Source organism: Rhineura floridana, chromosome 6, assembly GCF_030035675.1.
Source record: "Rhineura floridana isolate rRhiFlo1 chromosome 6, rRhiFlo1.hap2, whole genome shotgun sequence".
Classification (NCBI taxonomy): Eukaryota; Metazoa; Chordata; class Lepidosauria; order Squamata; family Rhineuridae; genus Rhineura; species Rhineura floridana.
In genome coordinates this window covers 86,446,247-86,470,412 of record NC_084485.1, presented here as the reverse complement: position 1 = coordinate 86,470,412, position 24,166 = coordinate 86,446,247, and the positions used below count along the sequence as shown (strand labels likewise).

The 24,166-nt window shown below is 42.6% G+C and overlaps 1 protein-coding gene across 2 annotated transcripts in view; it reads right to left on the bottom strand.

The window, feature by feature from the left end:
- Positions 1 to 24,166, bottom strand: part of LOC133387662 (cytochrome P450 4B1-like) — a 48,928-nt gene that overhangs the window by 7,634 nt on the left and 17,128 nt on the right. Inside the window, exons 3-10 of one of the 2 annotated variants that reach the window (XM_061632896.1) lie at positions 19,578 to 19,622; positions 18,897 to 19,024; positions 16,921 to 17,051; positions 15,585 to 15,736; positions 11,947 to 12,053; positions 10,588 to 10,778; positions 4,859 to 4,992; positions 4,030 to 4,283 (exon numbers count right to left, since the gene is read on the bottom strand). In XM_061632896.1, the coding sequence (XP_061488880.1) occupies positions 4,045 to 4,283; positions 4,859 to 4,992; positions 10,588 to 10,778; positions 11,947 to 12,053; positions 15,585 to 15,736; positions 16,921 to 17,051; positions 18,897 to 19,024; positions 19,578 to 19,622 (1,127 nt within the window). In that variant the 3' untranslated portion in view covers positions 4,030 to 4,044. Of the gene's footprint in view, positions 1 to 4,029; positions 4,284 to 4,858; positions 4,993 to 10,587; positions 10,779 to 11,946; positions 12,054 to 15,584; positions 15,737 to 16,920; positions 17,052 to 18,896; positions 19,025 to 19,577; positions 19,623 to 24,166 lie in introns of those variants that run through there. The other variant, XM_061632895.1, reaches the window with a different exon arrangement.

The window sequence follows — 24,166 nt, the reverse complement described above, 5'->3', positions numbered from 1 at the left end:
GCATTTTATAAAAAAGAAGAACAGAGATATGACTTTGCAGCAATATTTCAGCAACATATTCAGAATTCTTGACCGGAATGATGTGATGGGGCTTGACATAGAAAAAAATTATGGAATTAACTACAAATATGTGACAGAGCAGAGATGCACCCAGAGCAGAGATGTGACTTTACAACAATATTTCAGCAACATATTCAGAATTGATGGCAAGGACATATTTGTGATGGGGGAAATTCCCATCAGACTCTTGTTATATGACTATGGCTATGACAGCAAGATCACCTGGCATGTATAACCGAGACCTGGGTGGGTGAGCAGGGAGGAGTTGCTCTCTCTCAGCTTTGTCCACCTGGGTATACGGTGCAGCACTATGGTAGACCTGAGGGTCGGGGAGGCGGGGTCGCTGTGGTCTATAGGAGTACTTTCTCTCTCACCAGGCATCCTGTCCAGATGGCGACTGGTCTAGAGTGCCTCCACCTTGTGCTGGGTCAAGGAGACAGACTGGGAATCCTGTTGGTGTACCGCCCACCTTGCTGCCCAACAGCTTCCCTAGCTGAGCTGACAGAGATAGTCTCGGAGGTATTGCTGAGGTCCCCCAAACTTGTGGTGTTGGGGGACATCAACATTCATGCCGAGACTGTTTTATCTGGGGCGGCTCAGGACTTCATGGCCTCCATGACAACCATGGGGCTGTCTCAATTTGTTACTGGCCCAACGCATGTGTCGGGTCACACTCTTGATTTGATCTTCGCCACTGGTCATGGAAATGGTGATCTGGAGGTGGGGTGTTTTTCATCTACTCCATTGTCATGGACAGATCACCGCCTGCTGAGTTTTAGACTTACGACGTCTCTTTCCCTCTGCAAGGGGACCTATTAAGTTGGTCCGCTCTCGGAGGCTTATGGATCCTATTGGTTTTCAGACGGCTCTGGGAGTTTTTCCAGTTGATAGTACTGGCGCTCCTGTTGAGGCCTTGGTCGAACTGTGGAATACAGAGATGGCCCGGGCTATCGACACGATTGCTCCCGCGCGCCCTCTTCGATGCAGAGCTCATACAGCTTCGTGGTATACCCCGGAGCTGAGAGTGATGAAGCAAGAGAGAAGGAGGCTGGAGTGCAGATGGAGACGAACTCCAGACGGATGCAGTTATGCTTTGGTAAGTGCCTCTACTAAGTCGTATATAAAAGCGGTAAGGGTGGCGAAGAAGTTCCACTTCGCTGCCTCTATCAGGACATCTCTCTGCCGCCCTGCAGAGCTTTTTAGGGTTGTACGAGGACTCTTACATTCTGGTCCTCGAGATACTATTGAAACATCTGAAGCTCGCTGTAACGACATCGCAGGGCACTTCCAAAATAAAATCGCATGCATCCGTAGGGACCTAGGCTCTGATGTTATGACAGACGAATCCATTGAAGTGTCCAGAACACGGCCTTGTCTTTCATTATTGGATGAGTTTCAGTTGGTGCAGCTTGAGGAAGTGGACAAGGTGCTTGGATTGGTGCGGGCGACCACGTCTGCTCTAGATCCTTGTCCATCTTGGCTAGTGAAGGCTAGCAGGACTACTACCACCGGCTGGGCCAAGGAAGTGATAAATGCCTCCTTGAGTGAGGGAGTAGTCCCTAGTAGTCTCAAGGAGGCAGTAGTGAGACCTCTTTTAAAGAAACCTTCCTTAGACCCAGATAACTTGAACAATTATAGACCGGTGGCGAATGTCCCCTTTTTGGGCAAGGTTCTGGAGCGGGTGGTCGCTGGTCAACTCCAGGTGCTCTTGGATGAGACCGATTATCTGGATCCGTTTCAATCCAGTTTTAGGCCTGGTTTTGGCACTGAAACAGCCTTGGTCGCCCTGTATGATGACCTTTGTTGGGAGAGGGACAGAGGGAGTGTGACTCTGTTGATTCTCCTTGATCTCTCAGCGGCGTTTGATACCATCGACCATGGTATCCTTCTGCGGAGACTCGCAGAGTTGGGAGTTGGAGGCACTGCTTGGCAGTGGTTCCGCTCCTACTTGGCGGATCGTCGCCAGAAGGTAGTACTTGGGGAACATTGCTCGACACCTTGGACTCTCCATTGTGGAGTCCCTCAGGGGTCGGTTTTGTCCCCCATGCTTTTTAACATCTACATGCAGCCTCTGGGTGCCGTCATCAGGAGTTTTGGAGTGCGTTGCCACCAGTACGCTGATGACACGCAGCTCTATTTCTCCTTTTCATCTTCTACAGGTGAGTCTGTGGATGTGCTGAATCACTGCCTGACCGCGATAATGGACTGGATGAGAGCTAATAAACTGAGACTCAATCCAGACAAGACTGAGACACTGTTGGTGAATGCCTTCCCTGCCCAGATGGTGGATGTTTACCCTGTTCTAGATGGGGTTACACTCCCCTTGAAGGAACAGGTTCGTAGTCTTGGGGTTCTTTTTGATCCTTCCTTGTCTCTTGAGGCGCAAGTGGCCTCGGTGGCAAGGAATGCATTCTACCACCTTCGGTTGGTAGCCCAGCTACGCCCCTATCTGGACAGGGATGACCTCGCCTCAGTTGTTCATGCTCTGGTAACTTCTAGGTTGGATTACTGTAATGCGCTCTACGTAGGGCTGCCCTTGAAGACAGTTCGGAAGCTTCAGCTAGTGCAAAACGCAGCAGCCAGACTGCTGACGATGACCAGCCGGTCAGCGCATATAACACCTGTTCTGGCCCATTTGCATTGGCTACCCATTTGCTTCCGAGCCAGATTCAAGGTGCTGGTTTTGACCTATAAAGCCTTACATGGCGTGGGACCGCAGTATCTTGTGGAACGCCTCTCCCGCTATGAACCTACCCGGTCACTTCGCTCAGCATCTAAGGCCCTCCTCCGGGTACCAACCCATCAGGAAGCCCGGAGGACAGTTACTCGATCTAGGGCCTTTTCTGTAGTGGCCCCCGAACTGTGGAATAGCCTCCCCGAAGAAGTACGCCTGGCGCCGACGCTTCTATCTTTTCGGCGCCAGGTTAAGACCTGGCTATGCTCCCAGGCATTTTAATGCGTTTAATGTTACAATTTTAAATCCCTTTGTTTACTGTTTATTTATTGTGATATTTTGTATTTTTGTATTTTTAATCTTTTGTACACCGCCCAGAGAGCTACTCGCTATGGGCGGTTTAAAAATGAAACAAAATAAATAAATAAATAAATAAATCATGGGATACTGATAATGGATGAATGGACACTGAAACCGCTGGATTTAACAGGACTATTGAAGATGGAAGATGGAATTAATATAGATAATGGAAGAATGGTTATTGAAATTATTGGGCCTAACAGATTTGAATCAGATGGATTAAGCGACATGTTTATTTGGAGAAAAATTGAAAGATATATCTCTCAAGGAATTGAAACCTCTCTTTGACTTTTTGTGGAAAGAATAAAGTAATGTTTATGAGATTTGATGATTAATTAAGATAACTACTGGAGGAAAGTGATTTTATAATATAATTTTAGAGATAGGATTGTTATATATTGTAGACATATAACTGATCTGCGACAAATCGGAAGTCAACATTTTATTTTATTGTTTAATTGTTTTTGTTTTGTTTTGTTTTTTGTCTTTGAAAATTTGAATAAAAATTAATGATAAAAAAAAAGAAATAGCCGTAAGAGTTGTGGGAGTAAATGAGCAAATCCACATCTTACCTTTTTATCCAGGAAAAGTGACAAATCTGACATGAAGAAATACTTTCTGAGCTAAGGTAACAGTAGCACAACAGCTACAGACCTGTGTCACAGTATAATCTATCCTTCTTTTTTACCTGCAGTGGAGTAGCAATGTCATACCCACCACCACCACTGTCCTGCCTTAGATATCTTCAAATGATCACATGTGGACGTAACATTTGAGTAGGATATATTTGCAAAAGACCAAAGCGAAAAATATCCAGATAGTGCAATATGTTCTCTCCTCAGATTCCAGGAACAGGATGGCCATTTAGGCATTGCCAAAAAAGAGAACTGCATCATCAGAGAAAGAGAACAAAGAGGATCCCAATTTGTATAAAATCTGTATGTGCTAATTTATATGCATAGATGCAAATTTATAATTGTAAAAGAAATACAATACATCTCACCATAGTAGAGAAGACTTTGACCAGTTGAAGTTTGCCTGCTCAGTCTGCTCTCCAGGTGCCAGCTTTTGATGGGCAATTTCAAGGTCCTTGCCCTCACTTCTTGTGAATAAAGTACCACAAGAACCATCTTTAAACTACAGGGTGAGTTCTGAAAGGGCCCTGGATCCATGTGGCCATATAAATAAACTTCGATGCATAAATGCAGAAGAGAAAGGCATCATTATCAGTCTTTCATGTAAGTCAGGGGTAGCTAACCTCCAGTTTGCCACCCCCAAGATCCCAATGATTTGGCAGCAGCAGAAAAACTTTTTTTTACAGTAGACAGAAGTGGGGTGAGTGGAGCCCAGAACCCTGATGGGGATGCACATTGGCCCATAGCCAGTCATCAGATTGATCATTTGATGAGTGAAGTGGGGAGTGATAACGACCATGCACAGATCATCTAAGGAGCAGGAGGGCTGTGTGACCTTTGTTGTATGCATATGAGTGTATGCATGCAAGAATATAGAGTGGCCACACAACTGCTGGCAGACAACCCCTGGTTGAACAAAAGATTTGCCACCGCTGACATAAGTGTGCCAGACAATGCAATCAAATACTAAAGATAGTGTAAAAATGAGTATTAATATGAGAATTAATTAGTAAAGTCGTAAGTGTATGAAACAGTGCAATTAAATAGTAAAGACAACATAAAAATGAAGTTGCAAGAGGAAGTGACTAGTTAAAAGAAGGTCTGCAGAAGGAAGAGGAGGAAAGCCTACCTTTTGGTAAGGTTCGTCCATCAGCAAATGTCACAGGTGAATTCAGTTCTCGTCCTACAACGGGTACTGGAGGGTAAAGCCGAAGGCTCTCTTTAATGCACATGGTGTTGTATGTCATCTTTCCCAAGTCATCCCTTAAAGACACCAAAAAAATTACTAGTTTTAAGTCTCCTAAACTTTTATAAAAGTGAAGTAAAAAAGAGGAGGTGAGAACTATTCTTGCTCAAAACCAGGGATGGGAGAGAAATTCAATTGAGTTCACATTTAATGGTGGACTCATCTAATTCACACTTTCCAAAACAAGATGTGAACCAAAGCACAGCTACCCTTCAAAATTCACACTTATCCAAATTTTGCAGTTCAATTCTTCAGCCAAGTAATATGTACAAAAATGCATATACCAGTGCAAAGTATCCGTATAAATGCATGTGGTAGTGAAAATAACATACAAAAATGCATTATATCAGCATAAATTGCTTTGCAAAAAATATATATACTATGAGAACTTCACAGTGAAATGCTGATGAATTTTCAAGATGACTTTTTTTTAAAATTGCAAACTGAATATGGAAAATAGAACTTAAGACTGGAAAAGGGAAAAAACAGAAAGAAACCGAAATTAATATATTCACCCATTCATACTCAAAACTCCTGCTTCATCTGCAGCAGCTCAAATGGTCCTATAAATAGAATGGATATCTAATGAGTTTAGGGCTGATCTGAAATTTCCTAGAAAATATATTTTAGAAAAGGTTTTACAATTTTTCTTTTTTGAGCTGCAATTGAACTGCTGGAGAATTTCAGTCCTCCCCTGAAGAACATAGAATCCCACCTCTCCAATTTTGCTGCCCACAAATAACATGGAGAATGCTGGGAGGCAATTTTTACTCAGCTCAAAATGGCAAATGTGCTGGGCATCAAAATAAATTGAGAAAATAAGCAAGGGGTAAGTATGCAAGAAAATGCACTGGGGGATTCCCACCTCTAATCCAGAGAGGCCATGCCTGCTGCCCTCATCCTGTCTCCACATGTTAACAGAGAGCTGTATGTAGGCACAAGCTATCTGTAAGACAGAGCTGGAAGTTAAGTAAACAATTAAGAAGAGCCCTGCTGGATCAGGTCAATGGCCCATCTACAGGGCTGGCCGCAGGCATACTGGGGCCCTTGGACACCAGCCTGTGCTGGGCCCTGGCACCTGCACGCTGGAGGTCAGGCGGGCGAGGGGGGTGGGACAGCAGGTGAGTGAGTGAGCAAGTGGGGGTGGGGGGAGGGCGAGCAGGTGGGGGGAGGGTGAGCGGACAGGGGAAGGGCAAGTGGGGGGAGAGTGACTTAGAGAGTGGGTGGGGGGATGGCGGGCAAGTGAGTGAGCGGGGGCAGTGGGAGGGCGAGCGACCAGGGGAGAGGGCAAGTGAGCAGGCATGGGGGAGGGCGGAGGGCGAGCAGGTGGGCAGCTCCCTCCCTGTGATCTGCGGCAGGGAAGCTGCCACGGAAGGGGAGCGCTACTCCACCACCATAACGAGTGGCCCTTCAGGGGGCCCTGTGGGCCACAGGGCCCATAGCCAGGGCCCCACCTGGCCACCCTTTGGAGCCGGCCCTGCCCATCTAGTCCAGCATCTTGTTCTCACAGTGGCCAATGGGATGTCTGTAGAAAGCCCGCAAGCAGGATGTGAGTGCAACAGCACTCCTCATTTGTGATTGGAGGTTGGAGGTATGTATGTGTGTGTGATCAGACTGCTGCTTGCTCTTCAGCCTGGATCTTAAAGGGAGAGGAATTACTTGGCTTGGTGAGCATGTGTCTTATGAGCCTATTTCGCTTGCATACAATCATTTAAATCAGGGGTAGGGAACCCTTCTCAGTTAAAGGTCCACATTTCATCATGGGCAACCTTCTGGGGGCTGCATGCCAGGGATGAGAAGAACAGTGGGTGTGACTCTTACCTTTATACAGTAGGCTACATCGCACTATGCAAAAGTCAGCGGTTTCTACAGACACAAATACACACCCCTTTCTCTCCCTCATTCAAGCAAGCAGGACAAACCATCACAGTCCAAGGACACATCCAAGACAGACAAGAGAACAGAGCAGGGCCAATACGGTTGCCATATTGCCCGGATAGCCGGGTTTTACCCGGATTCTATGCATGCCACCCAGCATCTGGCTAACCCTTTATGTGGCCCAGATTCTCAGCTTTAATTTAAAAAAAAAAAGTTTCTAGGTGGTCCGGTTCTCGAGATATACATAAAAACGTCAGCCACCCCCCTCGACTGTTAAATCTTTCTTTAAACAGTACTGTACTATAGCACTTTGTAGCTTTAACCCCACCCGTTCAGCATTGCAGCCAATCAGGGATTGTGTTTCAGTTTCATTGACCTGAGGCAGTGTCTAGAAAACAAAATGGTGGTTTCACCCCCACACACACACGTTTATCTGAAAATCTCATAAATTGGGTAAGTATATACATTTCAGTTTTTTTTCCTCTTGTGTGCAGGAGTCAGAGCTTGGGCAGTGTTTTGAAAACCTTCCCAATACTTGCTTTTTGTAAAAGCAATGCTAATCCCATATGCCCAAAGTAAATCCCATTTAATTCAATAGGACTTACTTTGAGCAGACATGGTTATGAATGTGCTGAAAATCAATGGGACTTTGGAGTGAATGTAAAAAAGTATTATGTTTGTGTTCTAACTCTTTCTGTCTCCAGTCCAATTTTAAAGCAAGTAGGCAGGGCTTACTTAGGTATTACAGTTTTTATTCTGTAGGAAAGTAATACTGATTTTTTAAAAAACTAATACTGATTTTTCTGCAATAACCAACTGGTTTGACAATAAACTATTATATGGGCTGTATGTATTTATACATCTGCTTTGTGTGCATGTGTGTGTATGGAGTCTTTCCAACACCCCTGTGAGGTAGGGTTGGAAACCAATGCAGCTCACAACAAGAAATAAAGCCATTTAAAATCCAATGACCATAAAACAAGTATAAACAGTTGCAAAACAGCGTAAAGTGGCATGATTCGGAATTTTGGGTTGTGTGAATGAAGTTGCTTATCACTTGAGGTTGCAGTTCTGTCCCTGTTTGAGTAAGCCCCACTGAATACGCTGGGACTTGCTTCTGAATAAATAAACCTAGGATTGCACTATAAATATCTTTACAGTTTGTGTAAATAATAAATATATTTGATAGTCATGCTTATATAAATATTTCTTCATTTATCATATTTTTGGTTTTTGGTTAGGAATCCTGACTGGTTGTGAGATGCTTAGTTTTTTGCCTTACTCATAGGAATCTTGTTGTGGTTGGTATGGTATTACATTTAGGAAAGTGTTACTGCCTTCTGTTTTTTTTTCCTATTTGCATTTCACTTATCTTTAACCTCACTCCGTTACAGCCATAGAAGCAACAGCAGCATATACAAGATAATTAGCTCCCATTAGTGATAAGAACAAGAATTTATAATTATTATTTCAATTAAAACAAGAGGCTTATCAATACTTTGAAGAGGACCAGATATTTATTTTCTTTCTGAGCCCAGGACTGGGTCTTTCATGATGCCCGGTGTGTGGGGGGGAGCAGGAGAGTAGTTGATAAGACAGACATCCTGGCATTGGTAATCTAATTAGCAAGGTATGTGTGGGGTTGTTGCACACTTCCAGGCCCAGTTTCATTTTGAGTATGGAGGTGGAACCTGTGTAGATGTGGTTGAGAAATTTTGAGTTAAGCAAAGCTCTGCTTTTATAAAACCTAAGAAACATACAGATACTTTGAATGTCTGAGTGCCTGCACCAGTGGAATACTGGAGGAACTTGTAAAACTTGCTGCAACAGTATTTAGAACTGAGCATGTGGTGTGAAAGACTCCTTTTCCTAACATTTTGGCTTCTTGTTTTTCTCCACCCACCGCATCTTTGAAATATATCGTATATGGTTAACCGTGCTGCTGCCCTGACTTACTTTATGTTTGTTGCTATTTTGTGTTTTTATTATGTTTTTATATTGATTGTGTATTTTTATTGTTTTTATTATATTTGTAAGCTGTGCTGAGCTCTGTTTTTAACAGCAAAAGGGCAGGATATAAATTCTCTTAATCAATCAATAAATACTCCATAGTGTTGGAAACTAGAGTCTAGGCATTTAAGGCTGAAAATGTTGCTTTTTAAAAAAAGATTTCTCACATCTTTCCCCAGTTTTTGGTGGTAATTCCTAGGCACAAAACAAAACAACTGGACAACCCAGATATTAATATGCAAATAATATGCAAATAATATGCAAATAATTTGCATAATAAGCAAATAATTTACATAATATGCAAATTAGCCTGTCCGGATTTGTGGAACTGGAATATGGCAACCCTAAGGGCCAATGAAGGGTGTGGACCAGTTAGAGAGCCCTGGAGGGCCACATTTGGCCCCTAGGCCAGAGGTTCTCCTTCCTGCTTTAAACTGCAAGGGGAATTCCTCCCCCCACTTTAAAGGTCCATGGGGTAGGGAAATCAAGGCTAATCTACCCTCTCCTGTTATCTATTCTTTTTCCCCACTTGTTGGCAACTGTTAATAAGGATCTATTGAATCATGAAGAGACTGTCACTAGTCTGGGCAAAAACTAAAGCAATAAAAATCATACAGCCAAACTTCATGTGCAACCTTGGGAGACTGAATGGTTCTCGGTGCTCATAACTGAGGGAGTGGAGAGTTGAAAATCAAGCAAGGAGTTGTAATCATGGAGGTAGCCTACCTGGATAGAAGAGACTCCCCTTTCTAGAACTTATCCCTAGGACATGAGGAGCCAAGAAAAGCTGTGCAACGTTGGGGTTGGGACTAAATATTCATTTCTCAGCCCTTTATATCTGTGTTACCTCTTTGTGCATGGAATGGGTAAGAGTGGCTGTTTGTGTCTTACTTTACATAGGGCAGTCCTCTGTTAGAAGAGCTGCCTTGCCCAAGTCTGGTTTAGAAAAATAAGGAAGGAGAAGAAGGACTTTGAAGTTGCCCATCAATAGTTAGCTGAAGCACCTCGAGGGCAGACTGAGCAAACTCATTATGAGATGTATTTTCATTTAAATCATAGTAACCATTTCTATTTCTAAACTTTCTAAATCTGTGTCTTATTGTGCCTTTTTTAATGATGCATTTCCTTTGTTATTATTTTTTGGGGGATGTGGAAGCGGTCATCCTAACTGCAGTACATCAGTGAAGCAGGCATTGCAGTGATTTAAATGTAGAAATAGAGATAACAGCTGTGAATCACTCTTTTTCCACATCATACGATTTAGCCAGCTTCCATGGGATTTAAGCCGCCTGAGACTTGTGGTCAATGACTTCCTAAACTACTCTGCAGTGTTGCTGTTACCCATGAGGCTCATTTGACATCTACACATAACCAAGCCTTTGGTGTTATTGGCCCAGTTCTCTGGAATGCTCCACCAACAGAGATTCAGCAGGTGCCTTCTGTTTTAACCTTTAAAAGCCTTCTGAAGACGTTTCTGCTCCATCAGGCTTATGCAGGCAATTAAGAAGATGTATTTTTGCAGTAGCTGACCTCTGTTTTCACTGTATTTTAAAATGTTTTTTACTATACATGTTTTATTTGTTGTAAACCACTTTGATGTTTTTTGAAATGAAATAGAGGCATACAAATATATTTATAAATTAAAAAAATAAGATAATCTCTTAATTTTTGAGAAATCACAGAACAGGACCCGTGAAAAAAATGTGTAAAGAATGTAGTCTGACCATTGAATATCCTCCTGTTGCCCAAGAAGCTCCTTTATCTCCTCTCTGCATCTCTGCTGATGTTCAGGGTTCTGGGCCATACAGTGTAACAGCCAAGAGATTCCACTAGCTGTGGTATCGTGACCTTCAAACATGAATGTGTCCACCTCTGCACGTATGTCTTCATCTGATAATGGATTTCCATTTTCATCCTAACCGCACAGGGAACATAACGTTTTACAGCACTGGTGAGATCCAATGTTTTGAGCTTGATAAAAGTCTTAACAGAAGGATAATCATTCACAATTCCTTTAAAACAGCCCTGTACCACTTGTGACCTAGCTGCACGTAAACCACCTGGTGGGCCACAATGCAAGGCTGATGAGCTGTAGCTCACTGGTAAAGGCCCCAGGTTCAATCCCAACATCACCGTGTGACTGAGAAAGACCCTGTCTGACAACCTGGATAGCTACCACCAGGGTGTACTGAGCTGGATGGCCCAATGGTCTGATTCAATAGAAAACAGCTTCCTATGGTAAATCACAAGCTGTGCAGGTTTACTTTAAAGCAGGGAGGGGGAGCTTGTAGCTATCCATGTATTGTTAGACAACAGTTCCCATAATCTCCAACTACTGACTGTGCTAGCTGGAGTTAATAGGAGTCCAACAACCTCTGGAGGGGCCACAGGTTCTCCCTCCCTGCTTTAAAAGGGTAGGAAGCTCCTTCAGCTGCCAATTTTCTGTCATGATACCTGTGTCATGGAGGGATGAACAACAGTATCAGCCATAAGAATACTGTAAGATAGGCCTACAGTATTGATGTAAACAGATCAGTGTATTTTGTGTAGTTGTTGGTGATTAATTTTCAGGCCCAATTTCAATTCCTAACTTTTACAGTCCAAAATGGAATTGTGCATGTACAGCTTAGACAGCAATGCCCCTAACATGACCCCTCCTCCCCCATTGTTTGCTTCTGTGTGGTGGGAGAGCCCTGCTCCAAGGCTCTTCTATTAGAGAGGTGAGAGGTGACAAGGCCTTCTCTGAACTGTTGTAATAAGCTCTTTTAACTTTTAGGGGAAATGTGTAAAATGCATATCGTTTAAAATATTCTTTTGGAGCCTAATATATGGTTTTGTTCTAGCCTTTGGTTTTATCCTGCAGTTGGCTTGTTATTTGTTTTTTAAAAGATATAGTATCAACTGTTAGCCTCATTGAGCATGGAATAAGGTGGTGTGTGTGCGTGTGTGTAAACAATGGTACACAGACCATGGGATTTTTGCTTGGGCCATGCCATCTGGGGATTAGTAATGGAAAAGCCCTTGGCACGATAAATGAGAACTTTGGCAAGTAGGCATAAATGCATTGGTGTTACAGTGTTCACCTTTGCACAAAGAAGAATATCCAGAAAGTCCAAGCGCCTCTTCTTCAGGATCTTTTCAAGCTCTTGCTCATTCTTGAGAGACTCCTTTCTCTTTTTTATTATATTATCTGTATGAGATATACTCAATGAATAAAGGTGTACATAAGAGCTAAGCAAAGATTCACTAATAGGCAAAAAAACCCTGCGTTTTAAGAATGTGCCTATAGCCCACAGCTATTTCTATCAAACTTTAAAAATCAGGGAAATTGGGCTGCTATACTGAGTGCACCAGGGGAGCAGGAGACCTGACCGAGTTAGTGTACTGCCCTACAAATATGTCAAAATGCAAACACAATTTGGGTTGGTCTTTCACAGTCCAATCCACTTGCTGTGTAGCTTGGAAAAATTTGGTAACGTGCAAGCAGGTAGGAAGGGGAGGGAAGGAGAAGGGTAGCTTTGATCATTTGCATGTTTATTGAGTTCAGTGGGATTTACTCCCCTGCAATCATGCTTAGGATAGGTAAAACTGACCAGGGGGGTGGGAGGGAGGGCTGGAGTGGGCAGGGAAGGAGCAAGAAGGAAGAGGGGAGGGAAGAAGGAAAGGAGAGGGGAAGGAGAGGAAAGGCAGGTCTCAGTAAGCATTTGCATGCTTATTGATTTCAGTGGGATTTACTCCCAGGCAATCATGGTTAGGATATGTAAATCTGACCATGGGGGAGGAGGAGGAGAAGAGGAGAGGAGAGGGAAGGAGAAAGGGAGAGGAGAGCAGAGGGGAAGGAGGGGGGAAGGAGGGGTTGGAAGGGGAGGGGCAAAGGAAGGGGGAGGGAAGGGGCAAAAGGGAGGTGATGGGAGAAAGGAGGAGGGGAGGGCAGGTTTGATGATTTGTGTACTTTTTGAGTTCAATGGGATTTATTTGTGTGCAATCACGTTTAGGATAGGTGGAACTGCCCTGTGGGAGGGGCAGAGAGGGAAGGAGGAGGAGGAGGAGGAGAGGAGGAGATTAGGTACATGGGCACTGGGCAGAGGGGAAGCCTCTTTCCTTTCTAAAAGAAAAACATTGTGAACAGTATCATTGCTTTTCAATGTTTCACCCACCTTTTTATTCTACAGCAGGCACATGTAGTCTCCCACCCAAATTTAAACCAAAGCTGTCCCTGACCACATCCACACCACACCTTTATTTCACTTTACACAATCATGGCTTCTCTCAAAGATTCCTGGGGAGTGTAGTTAGTGAAGGGTGCTGAGAGTTGCTAGGAGACATCCTGTTCCCCTCACAGACCTTCAATCAGAGTGGCTGACTGTTAAACCACTCTGGGCACTGGAACTCTGTCAGGGGAATAGGAGTCTCCTCTCAGCACTCTTCACAAACTACACTTCCCAGGATTCTTTGGGGGAAGCCATGACTGGCTCAAGTGAAATAAAGGTATGGGGTGGGTGTACCCCCCTGATTAGGCAAGCGAAGCAGCTGTCAGTCTGGCTTTTAGAACACTGAGAGTTGGTTCTTACTGAGGATGCCTGAAATTATCATTGAGTTCAATGTAAAATTCATTTAATTAAAAATCAGCCAGGCATTTTTAAAACCTTTAAACTGGAGTTGATGAAGGTCAGAGTGTGGGGCAAAGTCAGTAACAGGATTACAGGTATTCTGTGAACATGGCTGATTTTAAATTAATTTCAACAAATTATGAGAACTCTGACAGAAAAAAGTCCAAAAGTGGTCTGGTTTCCCCCCCACTCTTTTTACACTTTGAACTCTCGATTCTCTCTGACTGTTTTGTGTATTGCCATGAAAATTTAGAGTTGTTAAGCAAGCATTTCTGAGTTCAGGACTATACATTTTGTAAGGTTTTGTTTTGAAATGAGCTTATGGGAAGCATCAGAATGGCATGGGGAGTATTTTCAATTTAACATTGAGGAATGTGAAAAATCCATGCTGGCTATAGTAATATCTAGATTGTACTATGCTTTTGGTAATTAAGCCTCTTGTTGGTTTAGCTGGAGAGGTAAATCAGAATGTTCATTAGCTCAAGGAACTAAATAGTTTTCAGTCCAATTTCTGTGGCAGAAGAACGAGTTGTCACTTTGGGATGAAAATCTTGCACAGGTCCTAGGTTGCTGTCCTGCCCAGAGTGAGACTCCCCATATGGAGACGAGGATGGAATTAATTCCTGTTTTATTAAAGTAACATCGAAGGCAATATGTTTCATAGGCACACTATGCTAGCTCACTGCAATCCCTAACTAGGCTACCTAAGTAAACTCTGCAGCGTGTGAAGGAAGTTGAGTCAGCACCCAGGTCAGGGGGGAACAGGCTTAAGTAGGAAAGGTCTTCGCCCGTAATCTCTGACTCCTTCGAAGAACCTCCCTCTGACCAAAGCGCTTCTCCTGGCATCTGGTGCGGGGCAAAAGGGGGTGTGCCTCCACTGGCTCATCCCACACTACAGCCTCGATAGGTGCTGACTCGGCTTCAGGAGGTAGGGAAGCACTTGATATGCCAAGGGGGGAGTTCGGGGGGGTGGAGTTGGTGCACGGGCCAAGACATCCCCCAATGGCTCTATGAGGCGTTTGAAGCTGAGCGCGGTCTTCTTCGGCGGGAGAACTGTCCGTGGGAACTGGCACAGTGTCAAACACCCCCCTCCCGCCTCGTCCTTGAAAGTCTCAACACCCTCTGATTCTTCCCCTTGCTGTAGCAGCCAGCACTGACGCTCATCCAGCCCCCCCTCCTTGATCCTCCTGAGGGAGCTGGGGCTCAACAGTAATAAAGAAAATGAGATTAAAAATCTGCCCTTCTACCCTCTTGCTTTCTTGAGGGCCTTTTGACCTCTGTGGACACTTTGCAATTCAGTAAATATTGTATGAGCTCCAGAAAGAGTTGCCAGAAGCCAGGGGAAAACCCTGAACCAGATTTTTTCTTCTTCTGATAAATGGAAGCCCTTTCTCCTTATATAATAGAATAAACAGATAACTAGATAAGGAGATGTTGAGTTGTAAGGGAGGAGGTAGATGCTGTATACATCGTTAATTTTGCTTCTCCTTTTCTTTAATTTTTAATCTCTCTAATATTCCTAATAAGTCTGCTGTTTTACTAATCATTTAACCTGTGCTAAATTCCTTTCTTAATTTCTGCTTGTTTTTCATTTCTATACCTTAAATGTCCTTAGCACATCAAACCTACACTGTTAATAAACTGCCAGCAGCAGCAGCAGCAGAAACCCAGGGAGCAGCAGCTGAGCGAGCCCGAGGACACGGAGAGGAAGACAACATTGAACCAGCAAACAGCTTCGCTGTAACAAATGCCTGTCGCCCTTCTGCCTCTCGGGAACTGCCGCCCCCGCTAACACCTCCTCCTCTTTCTTGACGGTGCCGATAATGATAATGTTGCTTCTATTTAATTTAATTTTTGTATATTGTATTGTTTATATTGTATATTATTGTATTTTTATACCTGTGTTTATTTTTCTTGTAAACTGCCTTGAGGGCCTTTGGCCGAAAGGCGGGGTATAAATAAAATTTAATAATAATAATAATGATAATGATAATGATAACATAATGATAATGATAATCTCAGTTGTACTAAAACCTTATGTTTTTGCTTTTGAATGTTTTATTATGAAGTGATAATATAACACAGAAGACGAAGAAGTCAGCAAGACATACCTGTGTGAAGGTGGGCTAGCCTGCAAGCTTTGTGAAATTGACGCCCTTGGGAGCTCAACCAGTAAATGAAATCACTGTGATGCAAAGGTGTTTTTATTCTCTGATAAAACAGGAAACTGAGATCAAAGACAGCTTGAATGTAGGAATTATCTCTGTGGACAGAGAGAAAGTGGAAACAAATATAAACTCATCAATAAACAAAACAAAAAAAATTAGGTGACATACTAGCAAGTCCCATTAAACACAATAGGACTTGTTTCCAAGAACACATGCATAGCATCAGGCTGAAAGTTTTCTGCAAATATAGCAAAGCTATTTTTTTTAGCAAAATCAGTAAGAGAGGAGCAAGCACACCCATCATAATTATTTTACTCTCCAACTCCTTTGACTGGAAACAATATGCCTTTAAGCAACTGACTCAAGTGCCTACTCCACTGAACAGCAGATTCTGCAGTCTGTTTTCTAAAAATCTGCTGGAGATTTGATGTAGAGTGGGTGAGATAAGGCAGACAATATTTTTCAAGAGACATTCCAAGTCTGAATTCATGGTACTACTGAAATAGTGTAGTAGCTGCTGAAAAATTGCTCGCACATCATGCTCAGTCTCCACATTGGACTGGAACTAGAATGGCCTCCACTTGAACCAGGATGGAATTTGACTGTTTGACTCTTAAAATCAAAAAGGTGGCAAAGCAGCTTTTGTGTGGGGGCAGGAGGTAGCCAACAGGATCTGACAAATCATGCCCCAAGGCTAAAGGGGGAAATCTTGACAATAATCCAAATGGGGGAGGGAGAGAACTTTGGAAAGTGTGAGGACTCAGAACGCATGACAGCAGATAGCTGAAAAAGGTGCAAAGGACAACCAAATTGATCAAGGGGCAGAACTCCCATATGAGGAAAGCTTACAACATTTGGGGCTTTTTAGGGTTTGTGTGTGTGTGCGTGTTTTAAGGTGTGTAACAGGGGATATGATAGAGGTGTATACAATTATGCGTGATGTGGAGAAAGTGCATAGAGTGAGGTTTTTCCTCCCTCCCTCATAATATAAGAACCCAGGGACACCAATGACGCTAAATGTGAGAAGATTCAGAACATACAGGAGAAAGGATTTCTTCACACAGTGCACAGCTGAGTAATGGGATACTCTCCCACAAGATGCAGGCATGGCTACCAAGTTGTATGGATTTCGAAAGCCTACACAAATACCAGTCACACAGGTTGCTGGGATCTTGTGTATGCTTCTCATGCCAGAGCTAGGCTAGCCCATGGCACAGAAAAGAAGGGTTGTATCTGTCTGTGGGAGCCACCTTGTCTGAAGGAGGCATCTTGTACTGACCTGTCTGTCTGACAATTGCTCTTGTAGCTGAAGGCACATTTCATGATGGTATCAAGAGTCATCAGACTGACATGTTCAAACATCTCCACTGAAGTTGTGGTGTCTTTGAGGATCAACTTTTCCCATATATCCTAATATTTTAGGAAAGGGGCAGAAATGAGAATAGGGAAGTCTCCAGAAAGATTACATGATACGTGATCAGATATTGCATCACATTCTGTTGAGTTAGATATGCGAAAATGTTAAAGTCATAAAGAAGTTCTGTCTAAACTTATAAATAAAATAAAATAAATAAAATAATAAACGTCAGATATATATAGTCTAAATTAAAGCAAAACCCTTGGAAAGCCAGTGTGGCATAATGGTTAGTCTCAGACTAGGAATGGGGAGAGTAGAGTTCAATACACCAGTCAGTTGTAAAGCTCCCAAAGAATTATGTTGAGCCAGTCACTCAGCTTAGCCTATCCCACAGGGTTGTTATGATGATAAAATGGGGGAGCTCCTTAGAGGAAAGGCAGGATATATACATCTCTCCAGCCAATGATTCATCAGTTTTTGGTGCATTGGATTTTTAGAACATCAGATGTGCCAGTGACTGCCCAACTATGGATTTTGCTGTTTAATGGAGAAAAATTTAGAATCAGCTATGTTTATTTTCTGATGTGTTCTGATTATTTGTTATTCTTAACGTCTTCTAAGATAGAGCACAAGATTGTGGGTCTGGATTCTTTCATGTACTCACATGCATGAGGGTGAAACTGCACATTACAAGATAATCGTGAAGTTACCTCATGTTTGTCTCATAATGCTATAATGCATGGCCTGGCAGGGAGCATTTGCAAGGGAGAATCTTTGGGTGAGAAGAACAGGTGCTTCACCCTTTCCCCATTCACCAATTATCTGGACCCTTCTGGTACTGAAGGCAACCGAGTTATTGCCCCACGAACCTCAGTCTGCTCTAAATCATCCCCCACCTGCCTGCCTTTTTACTTACAGCCCATCCAAGGCCTGTCACTTCCCTCCTCCTTAGTTTCAGTGTTCCCTTTGTAAACCTCAGCAGGAAAGAGAGTAATGATAGAACTGTTTGGCTGTACCTGGCATTAGCTCTGGCTCCTCTGCCTTCCCCCTACCTACTTTCCCTTACTGCTGGCCCTCCTGCCTTCTCCCCTACCAATCCCAATGGGTATGAGCCACTACTGCCTCCTGGGCAGCTCCTTCAGTCTACTGGCTCTGTTACTGGAAATAAGCCTAGCTTGGAGATGCATGAAGCCTGCAGTGAGGGTTGTGGAGAAGAATCAGTAAGTGTGAGGCAGGATCAAGCACCCTCCCCGCTTCCCATCAATTCTCCTCTGTGAATGACCTCTGCACTGGGTATAATGTGTTGTTTTTCCCTGAAAGAGACTCATCTGGGTGTTCGGGGATAACTAACTGAATGTGGACCCTGAAAAAAACAAGACATCTGAGGAGCTAGTTAATTGATCATTAATTCACAGACCTCTAGAACACATGGTTATAAAGGAACAAAATTGTAGTAGGCATCCAGTCCAAACCTCAGGCTGACAACCTAAGGGAGCTTTTGACATACAGTTCTAGGTAATACAATACTGTCCATCCATTAAAATGATATTCAGTGTTCTCATATAAAGTTGATGGTTGTCAGCATCTTGAGTCCATTATGAAAATGTGAACAAATTAATTAAGTCAACATTAAGTTTCACAAGTTTAGGAAGGAATTTTAAAATACAATGCCTGTGAAAATTTGCTGGCGGCAATCCAAAGGACTGCGGAACTAGTTTCATACATTCATGGGGGCTTCAACCTCAAACATTTCAAAAGATCTTTGTGATATAGCAGAGCATTTACTTCTGGTCAAAGTAAAAAACAATTCAAAAGCCCCTTGAGCCTGCTCATGTATGACTATGAAAACAGACTATAAACAGAGATGACCTTGTGAAAATAGCCATGGAGTTTCTTACCAACATGTCCTTGACTGATTCTGCCATCAGAGCCACATAAGGCTTCAGGACATCATAATGGAATCCGGGAGTCAGGAGTTTCCGGTGCTGCTGCCACTTTGGCCCATTCAGGGTAAGTAACCCCTTTCCTACCAGGAAAAAGGAAAATATGAGAAATATAAGCCAAAGATAAAGATGACTTTGAGACACCAGGGTCAGATGGTAAATTCCGTACTGCAGATCAAGGAGCTTACAGAAGGAGGTATTCCCCGCCAAAAAAAATATTGGCCAATGGAAATAGGCACTTAATGATAGTGAACAATTCAAATGAGAAAGCCCTATTCCACACTAATCCATTTACATACAAAAAGGTTTTTTAAAAAAAAATATTGTTTGCAGTGTGTATATTTTCCTACAATCTCCAAAGTCCATCTTTGTAAACACTTTAAAGATGGACTTTTCAGATTGTAGGGAAATATATAATATATGGGTCTGATTCCTACGTAACATGGGAAGAAATCTGCCGGCCAAGCAAATCTAGCTGGCATATAAGTCTTCTGGAAGGCACCAGTTTAATAAACACCAGGAACTTCCCGTAGACAAGGGGAAATTTTGAAAGATTGACATATACATAAAAGCTTGATGTAACAAATGTCATAGTAAATACAGTAATGTATAAAATTAGTGAAAGATAATACATACCAATCCATGGAATTAGGAACCTGTATGTTACAAGAGGCTTAGGATCTGAATAGTTTGATAAATGAGAGGGGGGAAATGGTGTTAGCATTAGATGATATAAAGTATTTGTGAAAACATATTTGTTTCATTTATTAAATTGCACGCCGTTGCCTCAGGGAATTCCTATGGGCATTCAGAGATCCCTCACTTTTTTTTTCTTGAGTTTCCATATGAGTTTGCATATGTAAATCTAGTCAATGTATTGAAATCAAGGGGGATCACACTGCACTGCACAGCCCCACCCGAGAGGAGTTAGCCCACTTTTTGCTTGCTCACTGCTTTGGTGCATTGCCTACTTGGAGACCAGAAAGGAGCTATAGGGTTGGCAGAGGCAAGTTGACTTGGGCATAGCAGGCAGCCAACAATGACAGATAGAGGAGGCAAGTAGAAGCCAAATCGGAGCCACATTCACACCATTCATTTATTATCCTCACAGAGCTACAATTTTCCGAGTAGTTGAACAGTCAGTCCCTCTTCCCAGAGAACTCTGAGTACTGTAGCTCCATGAGGGGAATAGGATTTCCAAACAACTCTCAACAATCATGACAAGCTACAGTTCCCAGGATTCTTGGGGAAAGCCATGACTTCAAAGTGAATGATAGTGGAATAAATGTATAGTGTGGATATGGCCAGGGTGAGGGGCGGAAGGAGACACACAGAGAGTTGTCAGTGTGTGGTCTTGTTATCAGTATTATTCAGGACCATGTTCAGGAAAGACAAAGAAGTTCTTCACACAACATATAATTAAACGATGGAATTCGCTCCCACAAGAGGCAGAGATGGTCACCACCTTGGATGGCTTTGAAAGAGGATTAGGCATTAGAACATTGGTCTTCAGCTGGTGGGTTGGGGCAATAAGGTGTCAACATCACTTTTTGTTTGCTTAGAGTGCTTTTTTTAAAAAAAGCAAAAGAAATAACGGGGCGGAAGAAGGAGAGAGAGAGAGATGAGAAAAGTTAGACATACACAGTTAAAAATGGAAAATGAGATCACACTTTGCAGATAGGGGCTAAAGCTGAATCCCAGGTTTGAAAAGGTTTAAGACTTGCAGTCTTAGATTTAAAAAAGTTTTTCTGTGGGCTATTTCTTATTACCGCTTGATGCCACCTGTTTAGTGTGGTTTCTGCTTCCGTAACCCACTGGGTCACATCCCAAGGCTTTTCTCTCAGGGACTATAATCTTATTTTTTAAAAGCTGATCAACCTACACAAAACAGGTATGATGTTCAAGTATACTCCATTACCATGACATTCTTTACAATGCATAGGATTGCACTATAAAAGCTCATGTCTGCTTTCAAGCTTTAGCATGGTCTTCTTCCCCAACCTGATGCCCTCTGTTTTGGACTACTACTGCCATGTAGAAATGGCTGAGAAATTCAATTCAGTTGGCATTTAAAGGTGAGCTAGCCAAATCCACATTTTCCAAATCAATACATGAACCAAAACACAGCCATCCTTACAAATACACACTTTTCTGAATTTTGCAGTGCAGTTTTCCAGTCAAGCACTGTGTACCAAAATGCATACATCAGGATAAAGTGTGCATAAAATACATATATTAGTGAAAATAACATACAAAAATTGATTATATTAAATCAGTTGCTTGCAAAAATGTGTATGTATGTAAAAACTGCCAGAGACCACCTTGACTGTAAGACCTGCAAGACCCTCTGCCTGCTTGCTGGCCTCTTTCCACCTGGCCTGGAAGGGTGGGGCCTTGACTGACTGCAGCTGTAAAAGGTATCACAACCTGAAGATGCCAGAGACCATCTTGACGGTGGGGTGTTGTTTAGGAGCTTCTGTTTGGGAAAAAATTAATTCTGCTGGTCAGTTTTTTGTTTTGCTGTTATTGGGATTATGCTTCTGTATTTTATTGTTGGATCTTATTAGTAATTATAAGGGTGTATCAATTTATTGTAAGTTTCTTAAGATGTTTTTGTTAACTTATTGACTATTTGAATTTATTTTCTAACAGTGAATTGTATAACTTTTTTCATGTTGTGAGCCACCTTGAGTATAGATTGCCATGGAAAGAGTGATGATGATGATGATGAAAACTGCATAGAAATATATTTATTAGAGAAATGTGCACCAAAATGCTGAAGAATTTTCACAAGGATTTTATTTATTGCTGCAGAAATATGGAGAAATGAATTTGAGACTGGAAAAATGAGAACCAAACAATGACAGATTCATCCATTCCTACTCTCATGCAGAGCTTGGAAGTAACTTGTTAGAAATAATTCATTACTTTTTAAAGTAACGAGTGGGTAACTTCATTACATTTTGCTAGTAATAGAATGACTAGCAATTTCCCTACATTTTAGCAGCAATGGTAATGTTTCCTGCATTACGTTTGGACATTACTTATGGGGGAGCAAGTGGAAGTCTTCTGCTCCTGTGATTGGTGGACAGAAGACATGTGCCTCACACTGGGCTTCTGCGCAGCCTTGCTCTTCCCTCGTGCTCTGTGTTAGGAGGCATGAGGGAGGAGGTGAAAAGGCAGATGATCATGGAGTGGAGAGAGAGAGAAAAAATGAACGGTGGAAGAGAAAGCCAGGGCAAGGATGACGGAGGAGAAGGCAACAGCAGAATGGAGGTTAAGAGCTGTGGAGGTGAGTGACGATGTGTGTGTGTGCACGCGCGTGCGCTCCCTCCACACATCCTGCCACCCCCAGCTGCTCATCCCCCCCACACCCTTTGTACCTCCTGCCATCCCCCTTGCATGTGCTGCCACCCCCCCACTGCCGCTTGTGCCCACCGCCATCCCCACCATGCATCCTGCCATCCCCACCACATGTCCTACTGCCCCCTGCTGCATATGCCCCCCCGCATGCTGCCCCCCCACCGCTCATCCCCCGAGTTTTACCTGAGAAGTTTTCTCACATGGTTTTCTTTCTCTCTCTCTCTCTTGCGCGTGTGCTCTCACACACACACACACTCACACACACACACACGAGGCTTGTGCTTATGTGCTTTCTCTCTCTTGCTGGCCCTTTAAAACCAAATTCCTAAGCGTTTGTTTGCATTTAGATCTCTTTGGTTCCTTCCTATCTGAAGACAAATCCTCACAAAGGCTACTTAATTAGACCAAATAAGATTTCAAAGTGTCTTTAAAATCTCTAACATCAGTTTCTACCTTCACCTATTCCTCTTCATGGTGCCATCTGTAGCAGATTGATTTTTCTGTTTCACCTTTCCCTAGGTTGACTGGGGCTAATGGGGGTTGTAGTTCAAAATATCTGGAGGGCTCCAGGTTGGGGAATGCTGTTTTAGCATATCCTTGAAATCTGAATCAATTAAATTGACTTCCGGGAAGGGTGACTTCGCTTGTGCCTGCTTTTGGGACGGGCTCCCGCCTCAAAAGAAGCTTATTCAGATATAAATCAGTCAGAACATTTTTTTTTTTTGACTGATGAAATTTCTCCCGGGCAGGGAGAAACGTAGAGATCAACCTCAAAAGCCTGTTTTTGTTGGGAGGACTGGATTTCATTAATTTATGAGATAAGGTCCAGCCAACAATGCCGGACGGACTTCCTAACAAGCTCTATCTGCTTAAGCGATACGTTTATCTTTTCTTTAAAGAGAGAACGGACTAACAGGCAAGCACCCTTCTTTCTATTATTTTTTTTACTTGGTTTAAATTGTTGCAGCAAAAGGAGATTTGTCAGATTGATCGGCTTTGGACAACTTCTGGGTGAGATATAGCTCTTCTCTGTTATTCACGAAATTAACAGCTTATCTCTGTTTCTGTCGCAAAAAGCTGTCCTGGAAGTGCATTCTAAAGATAATAAACAGAAGAGGGATTTCTATTCCTGATTTCTATTCCGAGGAATATTATATTGTCTGGGACTATTCTCTTTTTGGTCTATTTTATTTTGACGAATCTGCTTCTTCACGACACCACTAACTGTTTTGATGCTGGGAACTAAATTTGTTTTGCATTCTTGAACATAGAGAGGTAAGGCAGGTTGCTCTGTTTATACTGTGATGTCATCAAGCCTGGAATATTAACCCAATTGTTGCTGAAATAAGAAGTGGTTCTTCTTTATTTTTGTTTTGCTTTGTTTTCGTGGTTTTAAAAATGGCAATCAAGAAAGTGGCTGAGAATCTGGAAGTAATTATGTTTCAGAAAATAATGGATGAGATTGAGATAACGAAACAAACCCTGCGACAGGGTAGTAAGGAGCTGAAAATTGAACTGAGCAAAATGACGCAGGAGCTTAAAGAAATAGGGGATCCTGTGAGAGAGGAGAATGAGATCAGAGATGAGAAAAGAAAAAATAAAGGGAAGATACAAGCCCTGGAGATTGGAACAAATGTGGAATTGGAAAAAGATCTGGAGTTTATGGATTTTAGAAATAAAATCTACTGTTTGGAATTTAACGTTATCTCTGAAGAAATTAATGAAGATATTAGAGATAAAGTTATCAATGGCTTGGATAATCTTCTGGACTGGAATGATGTGATGGAGCTTGATATAGAGAAAATCTATGGAATTAACTGCAGCCATGTGACAATGGAAAAACTCTTAAGAGATGAGCCAGT